Raw genomic sequence first — 26,061 nt, forward strand, 5'->3', positions numbered from 1 at the left:
TGTTTGTCTTTTCCTTACTGATTTGTAGAAAGTCTATATATGTTCTAGAACTAGTATTTTGTTGGTTATATGTGTTCCAGATTGATATGGTTTGGCTCTGTGTCCCCACCCAAATCACATGTTGAATTATAATCTTGTAATACCCACGTGTCAGGGGCGGGGACCTGGTGGGAGGTGATTGGATTATGGGGGTGGTGGTTTCCCACATGCTGTTCTCATGATAGTGTGTGGCAGTTCACTCCTCGCCCTGTCTCTCCTGCTCTGCCATGCTAAGACATGCTTACTTCCCCTTCGCCTTCCACCACGACTGTAAGTTTCCTGAGGCCTCCCAGTCATGCTTCCTGTTAAGCCTGTGGAACTGTGAGTCAATTAAATCTCTTTTTCATAATTACCCAGTCTCAAGTAATTCTTTACAGCAGTGAGAGAATGAACTAATACACAGATCTATTCTTTTTTATGGCTCCTTTTTCACTTTATCGTATCTTTTTTTTTCTGTATTTAAAATTTGGAATAATTTTAGATTTACAGAAAATTTGCAAAGACAGTACAGAGAGTTTCCATGTGCCTTGTACCCAGTTTTCTCTTAATAGTATCATCTTTTGTAGCCATGGTACATTTGTCAGAACTAAGAAATTAACATTGGCATATTATTAGTAACTAAACTACAGGCTTTATTGGATTTCAGCAAGTTTTCCACCAGTGTCCTCTTCCTGTGCCAGGACCTAGTCCTGGATATCACATTGCATTTTGACTTCATCATATTTTTTGAAGAACAAGTGTTCCTCATCTTACTGTAGTTGAAAGTTGTTTTTTGTTTTTTAATGATTTGTAATTTGGTTCTAATGTAAAGATGCCTACCCTTCCTGTGTTTTTTTCTAAATTCTTTAAAATTTGCCTTTCATGATTTTAACATCTTAGAATTTAATCGAGTAGGGATGCAAATTGTTTTTCTCCATGTGGATAACAGGTTTTTCTCCAACATTTATTGAATAGTCCTTCATCCTCAATGATCTGCCATATGTAGTTTTTATATAAGTGTGGGTCTCTCCTCTGCCTCCCAGGTTCAAGCGATTCTCCTGCCTCAGCCTCCCAAGTAGCTGGGATTACAGGCTCCCGCCACCATGCCTAGCTAATTTTTGTCTTTTTAGTAGAGACAGGGTTTTGTCATGTTGACCAGGCTGGTCTCGAACTCCTGACCTCGGGTGATCCACCCACCTCAGCCTTCCAAAGTATTGGAATTACTGGCGTGAGCCACCATGCCCGGCCCCTCCTTATTCTTCTTCCTTTTATTTTGAGACGGAGTCTCCCTCTGTCGTCCAGCTGGAGCGCAGTGGCACGATGTCCGCTCACTGCAAGCTCCGCCTCCTGGATTCCCGCCATTCTCCTGCCTCAGCCTCCCGGGTAGCTGGGACTACAGGCGCCACCACCTCGCCCGGCTAGTTTTTATTTTTTAGTAGAGACGGGGTTTCACTGTGTTAGCCAGGATGGTCTCCATCTCCTGACCTCGTGATCCGCCCGCCTCAGCCTCCCAAAGTGCTGGGATGACAGGCGTGAGCCACCACACCAGGCCGCCCCTCCTTATTCTTAATCAACATCTTCTAAGTGGGTGTTTCTGGGTTTGCAACTTTAAAAATAAACACTTAGATCTCTGTGTGCTGATGGCGCCCTAATTTGTGTTTCTGGCCCTGATCTCTTTCCTGAACTCCAGACAGGCATCAGACAGTTAACAGAACATTCCTGGTTGGATTCCTATTTTGGATCTAAAATTTAACATGTCCAAAAGAAGCGAGGCTGAGAGGCCTTCATCTCCCAGTATGCATCATCTCACATTGGCCTGTCCAACACCTCCATCCTTCTGTATCCTAGGAATCTTCCCAGCTGTCAGGATAAAACTCCCCACCCCCGGCTTGTTTTCTGTCTTGCCTTAGGTCATTTTCCAGTGTCAGCCCTTTCTCCAAAATCTGTACCCAGTTTGGCCACTTGCCATCATCTCTACCCTGGTCCATGGCACCATTATACTTTGCAGTGTAAGCAGTGTGATTTTCCTTTAAAGAATTTTATCTGGCCAGGTGCAGTGGCTTACACCTGTAATCCCAGCACTTTGGGAGACTGAGGCAGGCGAATCCCTTGAGGCCAGGAGTTCGAGACCATCCTGGGCAACACGAAACCCCATCTCTACTAAAAATACAAACATTAGTTGGGCATGATGGTGTACACTTGTAGTCCCAGCTACACAGGAGGCTGAGGCAGGAGAATCACTTGAACCCAGGAAGTGGACACTGTAGTGAGCTGAGATCACACCACTGTACTCTAGCCTGGGTGACAGAGCGAGACTCCATCTCAAAAAAAAAAAAAAAAAAAAAAAAAAGAAGTGTTCTATCTGTTTCAAGCATTGCAGTGGCTTCCTGTTGCAATTGAAAGAAAACTTAGTGTCCTTGCCATAGCCTATCAAGGCATTCAGTCTGTTCCTTGCCTGCCAGCCCCCATTCTCACCCCATAGCCTATCAAGGCATTTGGTCTGTTCCTCGCCTGCCAGCCCCCATTCTCACCCCATGTTACGTCAGGACCTGTCACGGTCTGCTCCAGGTCCACCGGCTCTCTCTCAGTGGTATAAATGCCAGGCTCATTCTTGCCTCCTGACCTTCGCAGGTTTTAAAACTAGAGTGACCTTTTAGCCAAATGTTAGCTCCATTCAGGGAGATCTTGGACCACAAGTAACTCTATGAAACAGCCTGGTGATGTACATTGTCATCCTACCTTTTCTGATGATTTTTCTCTTCTTTCTCAGTGGTGTAGTTTAGGTGTTAACACTTTAATTCAGTAATAGTAGCTAAATGAAGAAGAAAGAATAGGAAAGAGGAAAATTAGGAATAACAAGCTAAACAATTTCACTGCGACTACCTTGAAGCGTATACAGCTTCATGGTCTTGTTAGTGGATCTTGTACAGGTCTGTTTACATCCGGTACCATGCTTGTGGAGAGGCCTATTCAGCCAGTCAGAGCTTTGGGCAAGGAGAAGCCTTGCTTTCCCTCGTCTTCTCATCTACTCGTCTCTTTTTCTAAGTCTCCCACATGTGCCTCCTTTGTAAGAAGAAAAACTAACTGCAGTGAACCAGAAAGACGGAGAACCAAAAAGAGGGAGAAATTTATTTCCACATTTACAAAGTATTTGTGCTTGTTAAATTCTGAATTTTCTCTAAGTATGGGACACTTTAGGTATTTCTCCAATATTTTTTTGAAGACATTTAATGCTTTTCTACTGTATGGGATTTGCTGTTCTTTTTTATTATAAGTTATTTCTTGTTAAGGAGCACTGGTAGAGTTCTCCCCACATATTCTTACACCTGCTGATTAAGTCAGTCTGTTTTCATCATTCTTCAGTTTCTCTAAAACCATTTTAACATGTGTAGGGTGTATAATTTTTTTTTTTTATTTTAACAATTCTCTTCTTGACTACAGAAAATGTTAATATTATTTTTATTTGAAAAATGCATGTTCTGCATAACACTGAACAGCTGGTTTTTAAAATAAACTTTAATTCCAGATTGCCTAAGACTTACTTAGACTGAACTTAGATTTTAGAAAGTGCAGTAAGAACTTATTAATAATTGGGAAGTTCTGTTAAAGGAAAAACTTAAACTATTTGTATGTGTTTATATGACTTGTTATAATGCCAGTTGTTGTTCTCTGAACATTTGTTTTATGAATGTTCTTTTCTTTTAGCTTGATAAAGATGACATGGTATACATGGAAGCATATGATAAATTGTTGGAGTCCTGGTTAACTTTGGTTCAAGATGACAAACATTTCCATAAAGGCTTTTTTACCCAACATGCAGTTCAAGTTTTCAATTCCTATATTCAGTGCCACCTAGCCGCTCCAGATGGCACAAGAAATTTGGTGAGTTTTACGCAAGATGGTAATTAACAGTCTATTTCATCATAGGCTATATTTCACCGTGTTACACATTATATAATGCCAGAAATTCAGGTTGGGTTCCCTCAGAAGATTTGCCGGGAGCAGAAGTGGCCTTGTTCTCTGAGTTCTTCTTATATGGGATGTTGCTTGTATGTATTCCTTTTCAGTTACCCACCTCTTTCTGTCTAGCTGTTAAGAGATATGAATAATTTGGACCATGGATGTCCGGTCTTTTCAGTGACAGAAGTTCAATGCTCCCATGTGGGAGGTGGGTTGTGGACATGCAGTTAGTTGTGTTGATCACCATGGAGTGATTCCTGTACTTCTTGCTCTTGTATGTTTCCCTGTTTTGATAACTATCCTGGCTGGCAGCCGTGTTAGAAGGGAGTTCGTAGATAGCTGTGCTCGAAGGTTGGCTGTGTCCCGCTCTCCTTTGCTCTGCAGTGCTAAGCTGTCTAAGCTGTGTTATGGAGCTGCAGAAGTGCACGCGGAATAGGTAATGCAGTTCCTCATTGTTTATTGCTTTCACTTGCAATAGACTGCCAATGGCGTGGCCTCTCGTGAGGAGGAAGAAATAAGTGAACTTCAAGAGGATGATCGAGACCAGTTTTCTGATCAACTGGCCAGTGTAGGAATGCTAGGAAGAATTGCTGCAGAGCACTGTATACCTCTTCTGACAAGGTACACACAGTCCAGAGAAACCCCATGGAGCAAATGTTCTCCATTCACAATTCCCTGGAGGGCACTTAAAGTGTGTAAAGACTTTAAACACCCCACCCCGTGTCCCAGCACACTGGAACAATGGACAGAAACATACTCATGATTGCCTTCCTTGGCTTAGACCTTTGGAGCCCAGGCACTACAGCGTAGATGGCAGAGAGATTATGGAAAACATGGTATGAGAAATGATTTGACCCATATCAGTAAAAACTTGGAATAACCGGTTTTCAAATGCCTGTTGTAAACCTTGTTTGTAAAGCAGTGTTTTAAATCTGTGTTATAAAAAATAAATCATAATTCCTATAGTGCTGTGAGAACAGTTGTGTACTATAATGTTTTTGTATATGTGTTTTTACGCTAACATTTAATTCGTGTTGTCTGATATATGGAAGTTGTAAGTTGTTCCATGTCTTTGCTTACTGAACTTTATGAAGCTGCTGTTTTCTCCTCTTTTAGTTTATTAGAAGAAAGAGTAACAAGACTCCACGGTCAGTTACAACGACATCAGCAACAATTACTTGCTTCACCGGGTTCAAGCACTATTGACAACAAAATGCTTGATGATCTCTATGAAGATATTCACTGGCTTATTTTAGTTACAGGTTGGTTGGTGGTTTCTTTTTAAAATGTAATTGCCAACTGAGCAGTTTAAGCCTTAAAAGAAGCTTCATATATGAAAAACAATAGTGTGTATACAATATTGGATAAAATTTGGATACAGCTATTTTCTGTCATAGAACTATGGATGCATTTTTAAAAAATACTGGCTAATATGTATGCAGTGCTATTGCATACCAAATGTTTTACGGATCTCATTTTACCCGCTGAATTAGTATTGCTAGGTAGTATTATGGTTATCATCATCATCGTCATTATCCCCAACTAATAGATGAAGAAGCTGGGACTTGGAGAGTATAAGAAACTAGCCCATTGTCACAGTGCTGTTCATTTTTGGAGCCAGAATGTAAATCTAGGCAGTCTGACTCTTAGGATCTGCTTTTTTGACCACCATACTGTTAGTGATTCCATATTTTAAATAATAAGGAAAAAATCTTGACTTTTGAAAATGAATTCCCTAATATTGACTTCTAATATAGATAGTAGCAGAATTTCTATTAACTTTACAGAATACAGTACTGAAAATTATTTAAGACAGTAGATTAAAAAGCCCCTATGAATTACAAAATTGGTGAATAAAACATTTGTCCTTTTCTGTATTTTTGAGGGTTACTTATCTGAGACGTAGAAAGTTTTTTTGCATAAACTTGAAATTAACAGGTTAACATTTATAATTTACATCAATTTATATGATGTATCTAAATCAAATAAAACTGAAAACATTTATAGTACAATTTGATAAATGTAGATTTGTTAAGTGTTCATTTTTAATTTTTTTTAAACTGAAGGCTACCTCTTAGCTGATGATACTCAGGGAGAGACTCCGCTAATACCTCCAGAAATAATGGAATATTCCATTAAGCATTCATCTGAAGTTGACATTAATACAACACTTCAAATTTTGGGATCTCCAGGAGAAAAGGCTTCTTCCATCCCAGGGTACAACAGAACAGATTCTGTGATTAGGTAATATAAACTCTATAGCTGTGCTCTTGTAATTTTTATACTGTTTTATAAATTCTGAGTTGATGGGTAGATGACTGGAGTGATAGGCACGTTGTAAATCTGATACATGAAAAAAAATGAAAACTTGGAGAAGCCTTGAAATACACAAGGATGGCAAGTACTCAGTATATTTAGGCAATGCCACTCTAGTGAGAGTTGACAGCTATCCCCAGTACTGAAGAAGAGAAATGTCACATTATTCTGAATACGATGAGACTTGGAAGGGACATTGGATGTAGTTATGAACGTGACGCCTGTCCATCAGAGGGCAGTACTGATGCATGCAGGCGCCCTAAACAAAGGGGACCAGATGAATATTAAGTCTCGCTCATAAAAGCTAAAACTATGTTTTGGTGGCTTTCTCATGGAAAATGATAGATAATTCGTATCTCAAAAAATGGAAATATTTATTCTAAATGTGAAACTGAAGAGCCCTGTTAGACGACAGGAGAGTGCCTCAAATGAAACAATTCACTTTAATCTTTCTAGTACTAATGGCAAAATTTTCGTTAATTCTTAATGGTGAAATTAAGGAGGGGTAAACCTGTATTAGAAATGTCTGGCCAGGTGCAGTGGCTCACACCTGCAATCCCAGCACTTTGGGAGGCTGAGGCGGGCGGATCACGAGGTCAAGAGATTGAGACCATCCTGACCAACATGGTGAAACCCTGTCTCTACTAAAAATACAAAAATTAGCTTAGTGTGGTGGTGCATGCCTGTAGTCCCAGCTACTTGGGAGGCTGAGGCAGGAGAATCGCTTGAACCTGGGAGGCAGAGGTTGCAGTGAGCTCAGATCACGCCACTGCACTCCAGCCTGGCGACAGAGCAAGGCTCTGTCTCCAAAAAAAAAAAAAAAAAAAAAAGTTCCTAAAAGTGGATTTGAAAACAACATGTAAAATTTCAGTATCTTTATTTTAAATGTAGGTTGCAAGCAGAGATGTCAGTAATGATAATAACATTGGTTTTTATCAGCTGCAAAACCAGTAACTCAAACAGGATGCTGTCCCCTTTATTCTTTTTGGTATGCAAAATATATGGATATCATTTAAACATGCAATAGAAAATGTGGCTTTTAAAAAAATAGTTGAAATATTAAGCTGATAACCAAGGTTATGTGGGGAAATTTATTTCCTTTATTGTTGCATTGTCTTGTTTGAAATAAAATCATACTTTATTGAAAAAGTTACATCTTCATTTTAGGATTACTATAGCCATTAGATTTAGTGTCTCTGGAAATCAGTGCTTTGCTCTGGTTTGGTTGATGGTGAATGTTAATTTAAAAAGCAGTTCATTTCAGGGTGCTGTCATATTATATATTGTTTGTTGTATTGTTTGCTTGGGCAGTAGCATTAGGAGTGCTTTCCTTGTATTTTAAGTGCTTTTTCAATTTTTGTCAGTCCCAGATGTTAGTGTGGGAGTGACACATTTTGGTATCTGAGAGCACAGACTATGGAGGATTGGGACAAAAAAAAAACTCACTATATTTTTAATCCAAAGAATTAATATGAAATTTAATGTTATATGGTAGAAACATTTCTTGTTTCACTAAACAAGCAGCTCACATTTCTTAAAACAGGTATCATTTGAGAAATAATTATTGACTACTGACTACCTAACAGGGAGCCTTTGGGTATTTGAACAAAACAGATAGAAGTCACTCCTCTTTTAAAGCTCTTTGTAGAGGAGAGAGAATAAATAAGTAAATTCTGTAGTCTGATAGAAGACAACAAATGTGACAGGCAAAAAGCTGGAGTGAGAGTATCAGTAGGCATTGTTGTAGCTGTCATTAGTGTGGTCAGTGTTGGCTTTATTAGAAGGTGATGGGAGCAGAGACGTGAGGCTGGTAAGGGAGGCCATGCAGGTGTCTGCGGGGAGAGCATTCCAAGCAAAATAAGCAGTGAATGCAAAGGCCCTGGGCCTGCCTGGCATGTTCAAGAACAGCAAGAACAGCCGTGGTGGGTTGAGCAGAGTGAGGTGGAATTTTGTAGGAGATGGAGTTAGGAAAATAGAAGGAAAACAGATAAGGTCTTAGGCCTTTGTAACATCTTTGGCTTTTGTTCTGAATGAAGTGGCATGCCATTGTAGGGTTTTGAGCAGAAGAGTAACTTAAATGTTAAGAAGTCGACTCTGCTGCATTGAGAGTAAACGATGGAGGCTGGGCACCGTGGCTCACGCTTGGAATCCTAGCACTTTGGGAGGCCAACGTGGGCAGATTGCCTTAGCTCAGAAGTTCAAGACCAGACGGGGCAATGTTGAAACCCCGTCTCTACTAAATGCCAAAAATTAGCTGGGCATCGTGGTGCTTACCTCCTGTAGTCCCAGCTACTCAGGAGGGTGAGGCACGATAATCGCTTGAACCTGGGAGGCAGAGGTTGCAGTGAGCTGAGATCGCACCACTGCCCTCCAGCCTGGGTGACACAGCGAGACCCTGTCTCAAGAAAAAAAATGCAAAAAAACCCTGAGAGTAAGTGATGGAAGCCAGGAGACCAGTTAGGAGACAAATTGTAGTAATCCAAGAGAAAGATGATGGTGGCTCAGACCTATACTGGAGGTTGTGAGAAGTTAAAGAAAGCTCTGTTTGATTTATTGTGTTGACTTTGGATTTATGACGTACAAATGTAATCTAGGATTGACTTGGAAAATAAGAGAAACTGAGTGCTGTTTGGAATATATTTGTAGATATAGTGCTTTAAGAAATTGAAGTAGGAATGGGGGTATTAATCTTGGAATATCAACAGTTTAAAAATATTTTGATGTTTTTATCGGTTAGATTTCAACTCCCCTGCGTGCCAGCATCTGAGGGTATAGTTACAAGTGTGTATGGGTGTTACAGGAGCTCCTGGTGCCCCTAATCTATGGGCAGAGGAGAACCAGAGGTGGCTTCTTGAAGCATAAGAGTACTTCGGGCAGTGACAATAGCATGAGCAGCGATGTTGTTGGAAAGGGGTCCCTGAGGGTTCTCGGATCTTGCGCAAGAAAGAATTCAGGGCGAGTCCATCGAGTAAAGTGAAAGCAAGTTTATTAAGAAAGTAAAGGAGGCCGGGCGCGGTGGCTCAAGCCTGTAATCCCAGCACTTTGGGAGGCCGAGGCGGGTGGATCACGAGGTCAGGAGATCGAGACTATCCTGGCTAACACGGTGAAACCCCGTCTCTACTAAAAATACAAAAAATTAGCCGGGCGTGGTAGCGGGCGCCTGTAGTCCCAGCTACTAGGGAGGCTGAGGCAGGAGAATAGTGTGAACCTGGGAGGCGGAGCTTGCAGTGAGCCGAGATCACGCCACTGCACTCCAGCCTGGGAGACACAGCGAGACTCCGTCTCAAAAAAAAAAAAAAAAAAAAAAAAGAAAGTAAAGGAATAAAAGAATGGCTACTCCACAGACAGAGCAGGAAGTTCCTGAAAATAAGAAATAAGAGGAGGAACGCATCCACCATAGGCACAGTTCTTTGTGTGTGTGTGTGTGTGTATGATAAAAAAAGATCATGGGGCAATGTGCTTTGCTACAAGAGTTTGTGATAAAGGATTAATTTTCTTAATTACTGTATTTTGCAAGAATCAGTATGCTGTCTTTTAAGCAAAATTAGGAATGCTTTTGTTCTACAGATGTCAGAATATCTGGACACTCCCACATCTGGGTCTGTTTAGTAAATCTTATTAATTTGTTCCCTTAACTGTAAACATCTAGAGAATAGGGAATGCTTGACTTTCTGGGAATGCAGCCCATCAGGTCCCAGCGTCATTTTCCTAGCCCTCACTCAAGATGCAGTCAGTCTGGTTCCATGCCTCTGACAGTAAGAGAGCCCTGCTCAAGTGAGAGGAACTTAGGTGTAGCTGGTGTGTGACACAGGAGGGCAGGGCGATGGCCTTGGTAGGGGGATGAGGGTGGAGAGGCAGGGAGGATGCTGTGGGTGGGGCTGATAAAGTGGGAGTAAAAGTACTGACAAGGATTTACAGCCGAGAAGTGAAGTGATCAAATTATTTTAGAGATACTATTCCATGGGTGATCAGTTTAAAGGGTGGCAAGGCAAGTTAGGAAGCATTTTCCTTAGTAGTCTTGGAATGAAGATGGAGACAGGTTCTTGGGTCATGAGGTATTTCTGAGGTAGAAGAAAGGCCCCTGGGTGCCTCGCCTGGACCTGCCTGACTCAGGCTGAGTGGCTCTTTCATTGATGTTTCTTCCACTTTACAAAAGAAAGGCCAAAGCTTTCACTTCTACCTCTGAACATGTGGATTGGCAGGCGTGTAAAACCCTACAGAGGAGAGGGACAGTTGCAAACAGTGTGGCACTAAGTGACTGAGTCACTAGTGAGTGGACAGTTGGCAGGTTTCAGCCCTTTGCATCAAATAACATGAAGAGGACCTAATCACATCAACTAAGAGATTATTAAAAATAATTTTTGTTGGTAGATCTCTGTGATTTTTGGCATATAACTTGGAAGAAATACAAATAATTGGGTGATTCTGCTATTTTAAAAATAGGTTCTACTTATATGAAGCCTTTCAGTACTTATATCAAAAGGAAAAATAGGAATCAAATCATGCTCAACTTGCTCATCTGGCAATAGGTGGTGGTCATTCAAAGACACATGAACTAAGTGGGGAAGGAGCCCTACCAAGTTAATCACACTACGAGATACACACACTTCTATGTTTGTGTTTATTTATGTTTGATAATTCAGTTACATTTATATTGTTTTGCTCAGTTGTCTAGTTTTAAGTATCATAATGATAATCCAGAAGACATTTTTAAACACGGTCTTACGGTCATTGAAAATGTTTAAAAGTTATCTTTCAATATGTAGACATTTGTATCAGAGTATGTAGTATGATGAATAAAATACTGGAACATAAAAATTATATTAGGATAATGTTCTATGGAAAATGAAATTGAAATAAAAACAAGGAAAATTTGTTTACATTTTTAATGGATTATAGTGGGCACCAGAACATTACGATAATAAAACTCCAGTGCATAAATGTAAAGTGTTAATGTAACCATTTTATTTTGAATTTTGTTAGGCTGGAATATATATTTAAAATGATTTAATCTCACTGGAAATTTTGACATATCTGCAACTTGAATGTATTACTGTATTGGGAGATTGCTGGGGTTTTGTTTGTTTTGTTGTTGTTCACATACCCCCTAAAAAAATTTCTGAAGTTTGAGCACTGGTGGTATAGGAAGTGTGTGTGCAGTGAAGAAGGCTGGGCATGGTGGCTCATTCCTGTAATCCCAACACTTTGGGAGGCCAAGGTGGGAGGATTGCTTGAGCTCAGGAGTTCACGACCAGCCTGGGTGACATGACGAAACCCTGTCTTTAAAAAAATTTTGTAAATCGGCCTGGTGTGGTAGTGTTTGCCTGTAGTCCCAGCTACTTGAGAGACTCAGGCAGGAGGATCGCTCGAACCCAGAAGGTTAAAGCTGCAGTGAACCGTGATTGTGTCTGGGCATACTGCTGCCTGGTGACACAGCAACTCTGTCTGAAACAGAAAAAAATAGAAGAGATTCTGGGCTGGAACCTTAAAAACCTCCTGATTTAAAGAAGGAGGTCAGGAGAAGAGGATGCTGCTATAGAGACTGGGAAAGAGGAAGCAGGTGGCTAGATGAAGGGAGGAAGGGCAGTGACCCCAGGGAGGCTGCAGGAAGATAAGGGCAGCGACAGTGGGCCATACAGTGGGGTAAAGAACTGAAACATGTTTGTATGATTTCATGACGAGATCATTTCAGGCTTCCTGAGAGCGCTAGTAAAGGAGCATAAGCCGAATTTGAGTGTCTAGAATCCTTTTCTCAGCACCGATATTCTTTGGTGTGTAATGGGTTCTTTCCGTTACATCCTTTGCTTCCTTGCCTTTTGGCTAAAGTCAAGTTAAATATATCTCACTTCTGATTATATGCCCTTCTCAACAAAGACATTTCTATGTGTCTGCATGTCACGCTGTGTGACTGACACCACACGACCATATGAATTATGTGGTGTAGGAAAGGACAATATGTGTACTTACACAGGTAATCTTTCTAGCAAGAGTTTTATTGAAAAATACCGTGAAGAATCAAGTTTACTAGATTAGATTTAAACAAGGCACAACATTCAAACTTTCTAGATAACACTCAGATCTTGTACTATAACATGACCATGACATAAAACCACAAACGATACTAACCAGGGTAGTTTTAAGTAGTGATGCTGAAAGAATTTGGCATGTACTCTGAAGATTTAATTTGATGTATTTCTCCTGAAAATCTGAAAGTTTTGAATCTGAAAATTCTGTTTAGCTGGTAATGCTGAGATTCCCGCTTGTGGTTACGACTTCAGCAGAAGGATGTCTTTAGTGTTGACTCTTCCTTTCTTTATCTTGTCTCCTGCTTCGCGAAAGATCAGAAGTAATACAGGACACTTGTCTAAAACTCTGTTGATGAAATTTTCAAGTATAGCCTGACCTAAATTCAGATAATTGAAAGACCAAAAAGGACTTTTAAGGAAGAAAATACAGTTAGACAACCACTAAATAAATCCAAGAATAAATGACTTCTGTTTTATACCTACAGGCTGTTGTCTGCCATTCTCAGAGTTTCAGAAGTTGAATCTCGAGCAATAAGAGCAGATCTCACTCATCTACTAAGTCCTCAGATGGGCAAAGATATTGTTTGGTTTTTAAAACGCTGGGCAAAGACTTATCTCCTGGTGGATGAAAAACTGTATGATCAGGTCAGAATGTAAAACTGTTAAAACTTCATTTGGATTTATGATGATGGCAGTTATAGAAGCAGGAACATTTTTCTTGGTGGGTTTTTCATCAAAATGTAACTGTTTAAGAGCAGTTCAACATTTTCTATGTTGAAGAGAATTACGTGACTGGAATGCTGTTTTAATGTGTGTTTTAGAGCACATCACTTGATTTAGTTTATTTTAACCACTAATGAAGATAAAGATTATTATTTGGGAATAGATTATGTTTTTTTTTGTATTTGGTGTAATATTATGTTAGTTTTTTAATACTATGGGAATAACAGAAGTTGACAGGAAAATCACACTGGGAAATGTGAGTGGATTGAGGATGTCTTTTTTTTTGACCTGTGAAAATGAGTACCTGCGTAAAGTTGTTGTGAAGTAAGCACTACTTCAGATTAGATACTGATTTCAGTTTGATTTTTCTGTTTTTTTTTTTTTCTTGAGTTGATCTTTCTTGCTTACCTTAAAAAATTTGTTTCCTCTCTTAAGATAAGTCTGCCATTCAGTACAGCATTTGGAGCAGATACAGAGGGTTCTCAGTGGATAATTGGCTACCTCTTACAAAAAGTCATCAGTAACCTCTCGGTCTGGAGTAGTGAGCAGGACCTTGCAAATGACACTGTGCAGCTCCTTGTCACTTTGGTGGAAAGAAGAGAAAGGTTAGCTCATTGTTGGAGGCTGACTGTGTGTGTATGTGTGTTGGTGAGAAACTCTTTTTCCCTTCCTGGTGTAGTCCTTTGAACAGGCAGATGGTTACACCGTCCTAATTCTTAGCTAGAGCCTACATTTTTGGAATAGTGCCTTTTAAAAACTGTATCACACTATTATTACAAATGGAAATAGAGCTTTCCCTTCTTATAATTGAGCATTACATTGACTCCTTCAGGATTTGGCATCAAAGCCCTATGAGTAACACATCACTAATTTACAGTGTTATGGACACTTTTATGTGGAATGTGCTCTTTTGAATTTTTAGACATCTTATCCCCATTTTAAATATTAAATACTGATATTTAAAATTTAATGTTGGAAAGTAAAATTTTTAGTGCTTTCTACAACAATTCTAGAAATGTTTTCATTGTTCTTACTGTATAGGAATATCATTGTTATTATTACCATTATCATTGGCTGGTTTATTGAATTCTTATAATTTACTATGTACTCTTCTAAGCACGTCACAGGTAGTATCTCGTTTAATCATTATATCAGTCTCGGCCGCGTGAGACTGTTATTCCTATTTTGCAGATAATAGAGACGTGATGATTGATAGAGGTTAAATAAATTTTACATCGCCAAACAACTAGTGGCATTTGAATGTGAGCCTGTGTGACTTCAGAGTCTGTCCTGTTTACTGTGCTTTGCTTTAAAAGTAATTAAATCTAGCTATTTTTGTTTTCTTTGTGTGTATGTGTATATATAGTAATACATCTTATGTTTTGTTATTTCTACCTGTAGGGCAAACTTAGTAATTCAGTGTGAGAACTGGTGGAACTTAGCTAAGCAGTTTGCAAGCCGAAGCCCACCTCTTAATTTCTTGTCAAGTCCTGTGCAGAGGACATTGATGAAGGCTCTAGTCTTAGGAGGTTTTGCACATATGGACACGGAAACCAAACAGCAGTATTGGACGGAGGTAACAGTGCCTTCTATTTTGATTGCACCCTTTTGTGTAACTCTGTAGTTCCTTTATCTATGCATTGCCGTAAAAGAGTCTCTGGAGACATAAACGTATCAGTCATAGCTTTTCTTTTTTTTTTTAATTTTTGAGACAGGGTCTTACTCCGTTGCCCAGGCTGGCGTGCAATGGTGCAGTCTCGGCTCATTGCAGCCTCCACCTCCCGGGTTCGAGCAATTCTCCTGCCTCAGCCTCCCAAGTGACTGGGACTACGGACTCATGCCACCATACCCAGCTAATTTTTGTATTTTTAGTAGAAACGGGATTTTGCCATGTTGGCCAGGCTGGTCTCAAACTCCTGGCCTCAAGCAATCTGCCCGCCTTGGCCTCCCAGAGTGCTGGGATTACAGGTGTGAGCAGCCACTGTGCCCGGCCCAGTCATAGCTTTTCTGATACTTTTTTCTCCTAATGAATGGGTTGAAGCTTCTTGTTTTACAAATGTTATCTTGTAATTTGTCTGTACCTGCCTGTGTGTGATGACACTGAATATCTTCAAGTGTTCTGCATTGTAGGCACATTTTCCCCAACTCAGTTGAGAGCATGGACTGGCCTATTAAATCGTCATTAGGGATCAGGGAAACATTCTCCTGTCTCGAATAAGATGCAGATTAACCATGATAGTCATTTCCTAGGGCTGTTGTAACAAAATACCACAATAGAAATTTGTTTTCTCCTGCTTCTGGAGGCTGGAAGTCCAAGCTATAAGGTGTCTGCGGGGTTTGTTCTTTCTGAAGGCTCTATGGGAAAACCTGTAGCCTCCGGTAGCTTGCTGGGAGTCTTTGGCATTCCTTGATTTGTAAATGCATCACCCTGATCCCTGCCTCTTCCTCACGCCCGCTGTGTGCATCCACACCTCCCCTCAGGCCTGTTACGTTTCATCTTCACATGCTCCCGCCGTGTGTGTGCATCCACACTTCCCCTTTCTGTACCAGTTACGTTTCATCTTCACGTGCTCCCGCCGTGTGTCTGCATCCACACTTCCCCTTTCTGTACCAGTTACGTTTCATCTTCACGTGCTCCCGCCGTGTGTGTGCATCCACACTTCCCCTTTCTGTACCAGTTACGTTGAATTAGGGCCCACCCTATTCTGGTATGATCTCACCTGAACTAATTACGTCTACGACAACCCTATTTTCTTCTTTTTTCTTTGTGAGATGGAGTCTTGCTCTGTCACTCAGGCTGGAGTGCAGTGGTGTGATCTCGGCTCACTGCAACCTCTGCCTCCTGGGTCAAGCGATTCTCCTGTCTCAGCCTCCTGAGTAGGTGGGATTACAGGTGCACACCACTACGCCCGGCTAATTTTTGTATTTTTAGTAGAGATGCGGTTTTGCCATGTTGGCCAGGCTGGTCTCCTGACCTCAGGTAATCCGCCCACCTCAGCCTTCCAAAACGTTGGGATTATAGGCGTGAGCCACCACGTCTGGCCAACTCTATTATCAAATAAGTTCATGTCCTGGGGTTTGGATTTCCACATATGAGTTTTTGAGGGACACAGTTTGACCCATAACAACCATGGGCACATAAATTTTTTTTTTTTTTTTTTTGAGACGGAGTCTCGCTCTGTCGCCCAGCCTGGAGTGCAGTGGCCGGATCTCAGCTCACTGCAGGCTTCGCCTCCCGGGTTCCCGCCATTCTCCTGCCTCAGCCTCCTGAGTAGCTGGGACTACAGGCGCCGCCACCTCGCCCGGCTAGTTTTTTGTATTTTCTAGTAGAAACAGGGTTTCACCGGGTTAGCCAGGATGGTCTCGATCTCCTGACCTCATGATCCGCCCGTCTCGGCCTCCCAAAGTGCTGGGATTACAGGCTGGAGCCACCGCGCCCGGCCGGGTGCATTATTTAATAGGCTTTAAATCAAGGACCAAGAGTTGCCAGTGTGTGTGTAGGTTGCCAGCCTGCAGTGCTTGTGTCTAGAGGGCCCTTAGGGTTTGAGAAGGGGCACAGTAATGGAATTAGGCAGTTGTTTGTGACTTCAAATCCAGGGGAAACCAGACTGACTAAGTATTTTTATTTTAAACAATTGTATTATCATACGGACAGCTTTAAGTCAAATTAAGATGCTGTCCTCTTGAATATGAGTACTCTTACATACAGGGCAGGACTGATTATCTGAAGTTACGTTCTGTGCCAAGAGGAATTAGGTAAAGGAAAAAGGAAGAAAAACAGGCGAGAGCTTTGTGTTGGGCTTCACTCTAGAGGTTGGCAGGCTGCAGCCCATAGGCCAAATGTGGCTTGCTGTCTGGTTTTGTAATAAAGTTTATCTTTGTTTTTTCCTTTTTGGCTAATTACTTGGAAGGAGATGGAGGGAAACGGCAGAATTCTTTGAGTGGCAGAGAGAAAGTTATGTCCCATGCTTTGGGTGTTCTGTCTTTACATGAGCCGGAAGTTAGGATGACCCTCAAAATGGGGAATGTAAAGTCTGGTTTAGATATTCTTTATGTGCTTGTCCTGCCTCCAACAATTAGAAATGTTTTGGAAAGTGAGTATTTATCCAAGCAGAGGAAATAAAGCATGTGAACTGAGCTTTAAGAAAATTCCTGGTTAATTTTTATAGGTTCTTCAGCCACTTCAGCAGCGATTCTTAAGAGTAATAAACCAAGAAAACTTCCAGCAGATGTGTCAGCAAGAGGAAGTCAAGCAGGAAATCACTGCCACACTGGAGGCCCTGTGTGGCATTGCTGAGGCTACCCAGATTGACAACGTAGCAATCCTGTTTAATTTTTTAATGGACTTCCTTACCAATTGCATTGGGTTGATGGAAGTTTACAAGAATACTCCAGAGACTGTCAATCTCATTATAGAAGTTTTTGTTGAAGTTGCACATAAACAGATATGCTATCTTGGAGAGGTAAGCACTTTCTCATTTTATCCCTTCAGGATTAAAACTCTTTAAAGCTGTAATAAAATAATAGATCTTTACTTCAAATTTGATTAGTATTATCTTAAAGAATACTTTTATTCCTTCAAAAGATTTTCAAAAAGATTTTTAAAAAGAACTTATAATTCAGAGAAGGTCATGTTGAGTGAATATAAATTCTTTTTTTTTAATATCTTCTAAAAAGAAACAGAATACATGTGCAGAACGTTCAGATTTGTTACATAGGTATATGTGTGCCCTGGTGGTTTGCTGCACCTGAATATAAATTTTTGTCCTAAAATTTTGTTAGAAAAGGGGTAAAATTTTAAAAATAATATATTAATATATGCTTTTTAGAAATTATTATTGTTTTAATGTAGTTTAAAGCAAGAATTATTGCTACTCTTGGAATTCAGCTATAAAGAAATATATCAGTGTTTGTTTCTCAAATACATTCTACCAAGTAGCATAATTTGTGCATTTTTTTTTTTGCAGTCCAAAGCTATGAACTTATATGAAGCCTGCCTTACTTTGTTGCAAGTATATTCCAAGAATAATTTAGGGCGGCAAAGAATAGATGTTACAGCAGAAGAAGAGCAATACCAAGACCTGCTTCTCATTATGGAGCTTCTTACTAACCTGCTGTCCAAAGAATTCATAGATTTCAGTGATACAGGTAAAATGTAACGCGATGGTTTTTAAACTTTGTTGTTACTCTCCTTTTTATTAAAGCAAAGGATTGTTTTCTGTAAGAGACATCTCATGAGGACGTTCGATTTGTGGAATAAAGGAAAGGAGATCTCTGTGGTCGAAGCGAGGGTGGGGCCAGCGGCCCTCTTGCTTGACTTTCCTCTTGTGAGAATAATGGAAATAGTATCTCTCATTCCTTCAGATCTTACTAAATGCCAAGCACTATTCTTACCTTTCACAATGGTGTGGAGTCAGTCCTGTGTTATTCTCACTTTATAGATGAGGAAACAGAGGCACAGAGAGCTTAAGTCACTTGACCACAGATACTTAACCAGGACCGGGATTCAAATCCCAGCCTATGACTCCAGATGCCAGTCCCTTCCCGTGTCCCCCAAGGTGGCCACCCCGGCAAACCCTAGCACTTTCCGGAGTGCGGCTTGGAAAGCCCTGTTGGGATGGGAAGCACTGCTCTCTGGAGTTCACAGCCCACACTTTGAAGACCTAGCCTAGTGTCTCACCTACAGTATGATGGGGGAGTGGATTCGCTTGCCTGTGCCTTTACTAGCTGGTCAAATGGGTATCATAATAAATACCTTTCAGCGTGTTTGAAGGATCAGCTGTCAAGTGTCTTTGGTGCCTAGCATTGTGTCTCACAATCAGTAGGTAAAAGATAGTTGCTGTTACAGGCAAGACCCGGATCAGTAATTTAAACCTCATATATTTGTGTAGTTTTCAGTGCTGTAGAGTTCACTCCCCTCCTATCCCACTGCCCACCTTGCCTTCAAACAAAATGGATCCTGTTTCATAAGAGAAAAATGAGTCATATCTGGCCTCTCCTGTTACATGTTGTGCAGACATGTAGGGTGGTGGATATTTTTGGCTCCTTCCTTGTAAGATTCTAAGTTGGGTGCTATAATACCCACTTTTTTATCCCAATCCTTGAGATTGTTCTGTTTCCTTATTTTTTTCATATTCCTTATTCACTGGCCCATGGTTGTTGTTTTTTTTCTTTTTTTTATTCTTGGGCCATGGTTTTTCCAGTATCTGCCCTGAGCTAGGTACCATCAACTTCACAGTGTAGAAGGTTTACTGTTTATTTATTTATTTTTTTGCAGTTAACTAGGGGTACCAAGGTGAGATAGTCTGAAAAGCACTGTACAAGTTCACTTTTCCTCAGTGAATTCTTTCTGGTCTGTTTTTAGGCCCAGCCTCTCACCCAAGTTTTCTAACTTTCTTCAGGTCATTTCTGCCTAATCCAGGAGTTCTTAACTTTTTCTTTTTTTTCCTTGTTGTTGTTTGAGAGGCAGGGTCTCCCTCTGTCATCCAGGCTAGAGTGTAGTGCCGTGATCATAGCTCTTTGCAGCCTCAGCCTCAGGCTCAAATGATTCTCCCACCTCAGCCTCGCAAAGTGCTGGGATTACAGGTGTGAGCCACTGTGCCCAGCATTCTTAACCTCTTACTAATACAGTATTAGTTGGTTCATGAACTCTTGGAAACCTTCTATAAATTTTCCAGGTGTGTCAGGACCCCAGGCTCAGAACCTTGTACCCAGAGGAATCTGTAACTAAATGTTAAGACCCAGAGATAAAACATGTATATGTTTAGGTGATTTACTGTCATGATTACCCTGTGTATCATAAATCAGCTCATTGTTTCAAATTTTTCATTTCTAGACATAGTATAACCATTTTCTTGGATTCTTATTCTATGCCCCCACTCAGGCCCCATCTCAGACCTATTAACGCTAGAAATCTATATTTTGACTACATTTCCTAGTTGTTTCTGACGTACTACCAGATTTGTCTTATTTTCGGATTCCAGGGGAGAAGTTCAGCATTAGGCTTAACAAGTGGATTTTAAGTAGAGACAGACCCCTCATTTGATCTTTTTGTTGTTGTTGTTATAAGAAATATGCTCTTAATAGAAAAAAATTGTAAATATAGAGACAGAAAAATCATGCTTGCTTTTGGACACCATCCAGAGTCAATTGTACATTCCATTTTAGGAATTTCTTTTTTGGTTATTTTTGTTTTCTTTGTGATCATGCTCTAAATACAAGCTTGCTTTTGTTTTGCTTTTACTCCTGGCAAGCTGTGAACTAAATTCAATTTTATATTCTGTCGTTTTGTTTAATGTAGTGTTAACCTTTCCCTTGTCATTAGAATCTGTGATGATATTTTTAATGGTTGTGTGGCATTCCACATTTTGGAATTTAACCTGTTTCCTAATATTGGACATCTGGAATATTTACCTTTTTACACTTATAAATGGTGATGCACTGATCATTTCTGTGGACAAGGCTGTCTGAATTTCTGATTATATCCTTAATAGATAGAATGCTCAAAATGGTCTTAATATATTGCTTTTGAGGTTAACCACATTTTATCCTTACCAGCAATGAAATGTTAATCATTTTTACGAATTATTTTTAATGTAATGAATCAGAAGTAGTATCTTTTTAACATTTGTATTGCTTGATTAATAGTTGGAATGGACTGTTTTCCTTTAGAGTCAAGACTTTGATAAATGTTTGTTTAGAGATGTTAATTTGTCTGTGTAAGTCTTAGTATTCTCATTAATTTAGATATAAGTCATATGTATTAAGAACGATAACCTTTGTCATATTGGTTGTCCTTTTTAAAATTACTTTCTTTTTTATGTAACATTTTAATTTCTATATTTCCTGCATTCCTTTTAAGCTTAGAAATATTATACACACTTGAAATCAAATGGATATTTCTATAGAAATTGTTTAACTCATATTATGGCTACTATGCCAGTAGATTTTATATTTCAAAACATTGATTAAGCATTAGTTTTATTTCTAGACTGTCCCTTGCTCTTAACCTCCCCAATACTTCCGTATCAAGTACTCATATCCCCTAATAAAACTCAAAAGGATGACACAGGGCTGGGGTCTCAGATCCTTTTTTTCACCCCTGGGTGTGCTGTCCCCTGCATCTGCTCGCCAGAGACTGGGCAGGACGAGATCAGATTCTCTATTATTCACTCATTGATTTATTTAGCCTCTAGGGGTGAGTTTATTTTCATAAAGGTAGAATACATACTTGGAAGATTTATCGATATTACCACCATAAGCCTGCATCCTTTTATTTTAATAGATGAAGTGTTTAGAGGACATGAGCCAGGTCAAGCAGCAAACAGATCTGTGTCAGCAGCGGATGTTGTGTTGTACGGAGTAAACCTAATTCTGCCCTTGATGTCACAGGATCTCTTGAAGGTAATCAATGAAATTGAATGTCAACATACAACTATATGTAATTGAAGTTCAAAGATACTTTAGACAAGAATATGTCTGTGATTTAATTAAGCAGTTGTATCTGTTAAATGCACATGAAGATGCAGTTTTTGCATTTTCATTAATGGTTACTTGTGCGTGCTTCTCAGTAACATGGGCCCTTACTCAGTCTCTGTTTCTGCCCCAGAGTCCTGCAGGCACCCACACATTAGTGACTCGTTTTGTCAGGGAGTGCTACAGAAAGAAGCCTGTCCTTTTAGAAACAACATTCTGTTAGCAGTTTTGATTACCTCATAATTTGTCACTAAGGGAATAAAGTAAGTTAAAAGTTTCAGTGTTTTCCTCTGATACTTTCTGAACATCATTCTCAGGTTAAAGGATTGAGCGAAGGAAGGCATTTTCCAGGGGGCACCATGTAAAAATGGGATGGTAAGCATCCAAGACTGATGCTGTTTTAAAGTTTTTGCACGTTCTGACTACGTTATGCCTTGGTTTTGCCAGTTAATATTGAGGGTGTGGTGGTGGTGGGGCACCATTTTTCTACCATCCATAAGTACCCTAGAGGGAGGTCTCTTGTCATGAGTTCTCATAGCAGGATAAGGGTGGGGATGAGGACACGGGTGGAAAGGAAAGGAGGACTTTGTGTATGTGCCTGTGTGCGTGCACACACACACGAGATAAAGACAAGGGAGGAGAGTAGGAGGAAGTAAGAGAGTAGAGGCTGAGAAGTGTCCGGAAGGTGAGTACGTACGAGAAGAATGGGTCCTGTCAGTTGCCAGCACAGCAGGGTCGAACCGTGTGCTTCCCTCCTCGAGAACGTCTCTGACTCTTGGAAACAACGCTGATGATCCATGGTATTCACGCGGCAGCCAGCCAGCAGGATGAGGAAGTTTAGTCAACTCTTCATATTGATTTGCATGTAGGGTTTGTTTAAACAAGCCAGGAAACATTTAAGTGTGTATTTTTCTTAAGTGTGGTTAAACCATATTACCTACTTTTACCTCAGTGCTCTAGGGTAGTAAACTGGAAGAATGTTTTGGAAGCGTAAAGACCGAATACTCTGCTCTGTGCATAGTCTTCACAATTTGTATTAACCTTCTTGAATTTTTTCAACACACTTGAATGGAAATACATTTACAAAACGGTTTTACTCCCAAGTTGTTTAATAATTTTAAATCTGGCTGCCTTGTTTACTTTTTCAGGGTAAACATAGAGTATCTGAAATTGACCTTAGCTTTTATTAACTATCTAGAAGATCGTTGTTTAGACTATTACTTTGTTTCATAGTAGTTACTAAAATATGCCCTTTATTTGTACCTGTTTTTACATTTAGTTTGGTCTTCATGTTTTCTATATCTTGTACATGTTTTAAAGAAATCATTATATTTAGAAGCTTGTCAGTTACTTTATTGCATTGATGAAAATAAAAATTGGATACTAATGAGCATCCAAATAATTTAATATTTCTTTTTCAGTTTCCAACCCTTTGTAATCAATACTACAAACTAATCACATTTATTTGTGAGATTTTTCCTGAAAAAATACCACAGCTTCCTGAGGATCTGTTTAAAAGTCTGATGTACTCCCTAGAATTAGGAATGACATCATATCCTTTAAATGAACATCATTGTTACTTGTCACTTGGGGAAAAAGGTCTTCCTTTAAAGAAAAGTGTTTTAAGTTCACATTTTTCGTTTTTCTTTTGTGGTTCAATTTTATTTCTTGAAAAACCCTGGGCCAGGCGCGGTGGCTCACACCTGTAATTCCAGCACTTTGGGAGGCCAAGGCGGGTGGATCACCTGAGATCAGGAGTTCAAGACCAGCCTGGCCAACATAGTGAAACCCCATCTCTACAAAAATACAAAAAATTAGCTGGGCGTGGTGGTGTGCGCCTGTAGTCCCAGCCACTCGGTAGGCTGAGGCAGGAGAATTGCTTGAACCTGGGAGGTGGAGGTTGCAGTGAGCCGAGATTGCGCGATTGCACTCCAGCCTGGGCAATAGGAGTGAAACTCTGTCTCAAAAAAAAAAAACCAAAAAACAAAAACCGGTCACTTCTGTAACTGCTCTGTTTCTTTCGTTAGTTTGCCTCGTCCTGTCCTTTCACAGATCTCTGAGGCATTCGGTCCTGGTTCCAGAGTTACCCCTTCATCAGGGTCCCATTAGTAATGTTGAGCTGGGTCTCTGGTCGTAGCTGTGATTGTAGAGAATAATACGACTTTTTAATAAGTTGTATGTATCATAAACTGAAACAAGCTATGCATCACCAGGCTCAAACCCAGAACCCTTACAGGCGATCTGAAGAACACTGGAAATCTTTCCTTGTATAACTCAGTGAAGATATTGCCCAGGAGTCTGCTTGTGTATCTGTATTCATTTCTAGAAACACTCATCTGTTTAACACTAGCTATAATTTTTTTTTATCTTTTATAAATCGAATATATCCAATCGAGTTTGTTCTTTGACCTTCATGATCAGAATGAGTTCGGAGGTTTGCCAGCTCTGCCTGGAGGCCCTGACACCGTTAGCTGAACAGTGTGCAAAAGCACAAGAAACAGACTCACCACTTTTTCTAGCAACACGGCACTTTCTGAAGGTAAGATGTCTGTGGTAGGTCAGAAAATCATCTACTTTCAAAAGTATAGTCGGTACACAGAATTCTGCATTCAAATGAGGAAATGCTTCCATTCTTGCGGGGGCGAGGAAACCATGACTTCCTGTTCACTGTTATTTCCTGGAGATCAACTCTTCATGGACATATTCTCATCCACTATTTTTTGTGTTCTTGAAGATTGATATGGTAAATATTGAGGGAATTTGATATTGTTGATTATTCAGATACCACAGCAAGTTGCAATATCTTTTTTTTTTTTTTTTAAACATTAAGGAAAATTTCAGATTGATTTAATAAATAGAATAACAACCCTCTCTTTTTCTTTTTTGGACTGGGGAGGGACGGGAGGATATATGATCATCCTATGTTTTTATTTAGAAGTCTTAATGTAATTTCAGCTGGTTTTTGATATGCTGGTTTTGCAAAAGCACAACACAGAGATGACCACTGCGGCTGGCGAAGCTTTCTACACGTTGGTGTGTTTGCACCAGGTACTGGACATGCCTCTTTTCAGGGGACTCTTCTCATTCTGTTTTGCAAAGAAATTGTTGAGATAGATGGTGGGTCATTAATCCCCCCTTTCTTACAGGATCTGTGACGCAGTGCCTCAGTGTCTCAGTTCTGATTCAGTGAGGCAATATTTCTTAGCTTCTTTATTAGCTTTCCCATGTCAGTTGGTGTTTATCTGACAGCTGTTTGACAGTTCAAAGCATTTATTTTTTGTCCTCCACCATTATGAACCATCTTTTGTAATGGTCACTGCCCCAAAGCCTGTGCTAGGAATGACGAATACATAATGGGTATGTGAAGAACTCATGGTTTTGTAAGAGAAACAAGATGGCAGACAAGGAAGAGTCTGCCTTCAGACAGTATGGAAGACAGTATTTTATTGCATATTGTAGAAAACAGTATATTATTTCATTTTGTTGATCTTTTAAAGACTCTGAAGCATCACTGATAATGGGGTTAATAGAAGAGTTAGGCTAGCTTCCCTGTCTCCCCGCTTCTGATAGAATAGGTGCCTGTGAAATTTATGAAAAGGACCATATTGAATATTTTGCTGCCTCAGTTTCCCATTTTCCTCTCCCATGCATATATATATACACACATATATATATACACACATATATGTATATATATACACCTCCCAGCATGGCCAAGAAGCTATGGCATTTTATTTCCATCTTTAAAAAGGGTTTAGAGGAGGTCTTCCACACTATTTTAAAGACCTCCTTTCTCTAGATTTCCCGTAACATCTGTGCCCCAAGCTGAAGGTGCTCTGGGGCTTTATTTCTTGCTCTTTGCCGTAGGCTGCCACTTTCTGCCGGTGGTACCCCCTCTCAAATCTGTGCCCTTTCTCTGTCATTTGATATACTTGTTGCTTACTAGCAAGGTAGTCGTCTTGTCTGCATATATTTAAACCATTACATTCTGATCCTCTCTCCCTCCTTCTTTTCTTTTTTTCTTTTTTCTTTCTCTCTTTTTTCTTTTCTTCTATCTCTTTCTTTTTCTTTCCTTTCTTCCTCCCTCCCTCCCTTCCTTCCCTTTCCCTCCCGCTTCCACCCTCTGTCCCTTCCTCCCTCCCCTCCCCTCCCCTTCCATTTTAACATATTTGCACACTGTAGAAAAGAGCAGGTTTTAGGAATGGCCAGTATGAAACCTGCTGCCTGGCCCCAGAGGCTCTACCATCTCACTTTTTTTTTTTTTTTTTTTTTTTTGAGACACTTTATTACCCAGGCTGGAGTGCGCTGGTGCAATTACTGCTCACTCCAGCCTTGGCCTCCTGGCCTCAAGCGATCCTCCTGCCTTAGCTCGCCAAGTAGCTGGGACTACAGGTGTGCACCACCACACCTGGCTTATTTTTTGTAGAGACGGAGTTTCACCATGTTGCCCAGGCTTGTACAGAACTCCTGAACTTAAATAATCCACCCGCCTCGGCCTCCCAAGGTGCCTAGGATTACAGGTGTGAGCCCCACGCCTTGCCAC

The 26,061-nt window shown here is 40.3% G+C and overlaps 1 protein-coding gene across 8 annotated transcripts in view; it reads left to right on the plus strand.

Moving 5' to 3' along the window:
* XPO4 (exportin 4) overlaps positions 1-26,061 on the plus strand; it is a 109,744-nt gene that overhangs the window by 76,549 nt on the left and 7,134 nt on the right. For 6 of the 8 annotated variants that reach the window (XM_009191570.4, XM_021929453.2, XM_003913640.5 and 3 more), the window contains 13 exons: positions 3,724-3,900; positions 4,457-4,599; positions 5,095-5,240; positions 6,045-6,222; positions 12,806-12,965; positions 13,479-13,648; positions 14,445-14,619; positions 17,213-17,506; positions 18,011-18,191; positions 21,328-21,446; positions 22,940-23,070; positions 23,940-24,057; positions 24,474-24,566. In XM_009191570.4, the coding sequence (XP_009189834.1) occupies positions 3,724-3,900; positions 4,457-4,599; positions 5,095-5,240; positions 6,045-6,222; positions 12,806-12,965; positions 13,479-13,648; positions 14,445-14,619; positions 17,213-17,506; positions 18,011-18,191; positions 21,328-21,446; positions 22,940-23,070; positions 23,940-24,057; positions 24,474-24,566 (2,085 nt within the window). The other 2 variants (XR_639490.4, XM_021929451.2) reach the window with 2 other exon arrangements.

Source organism: Papio anubis, chromosome 15 (assembly GCF_008728515.1).
Source record: "Papio anubis isolate 15944 chromosome 15, Panubis1.0, whole genome shotgun sequence".
Lineage (NCBI taxonomy): Eukaryota > Metazoa > Chordata > Mammalia > Primates > Cercopithecidae > Papio > Papio anubis.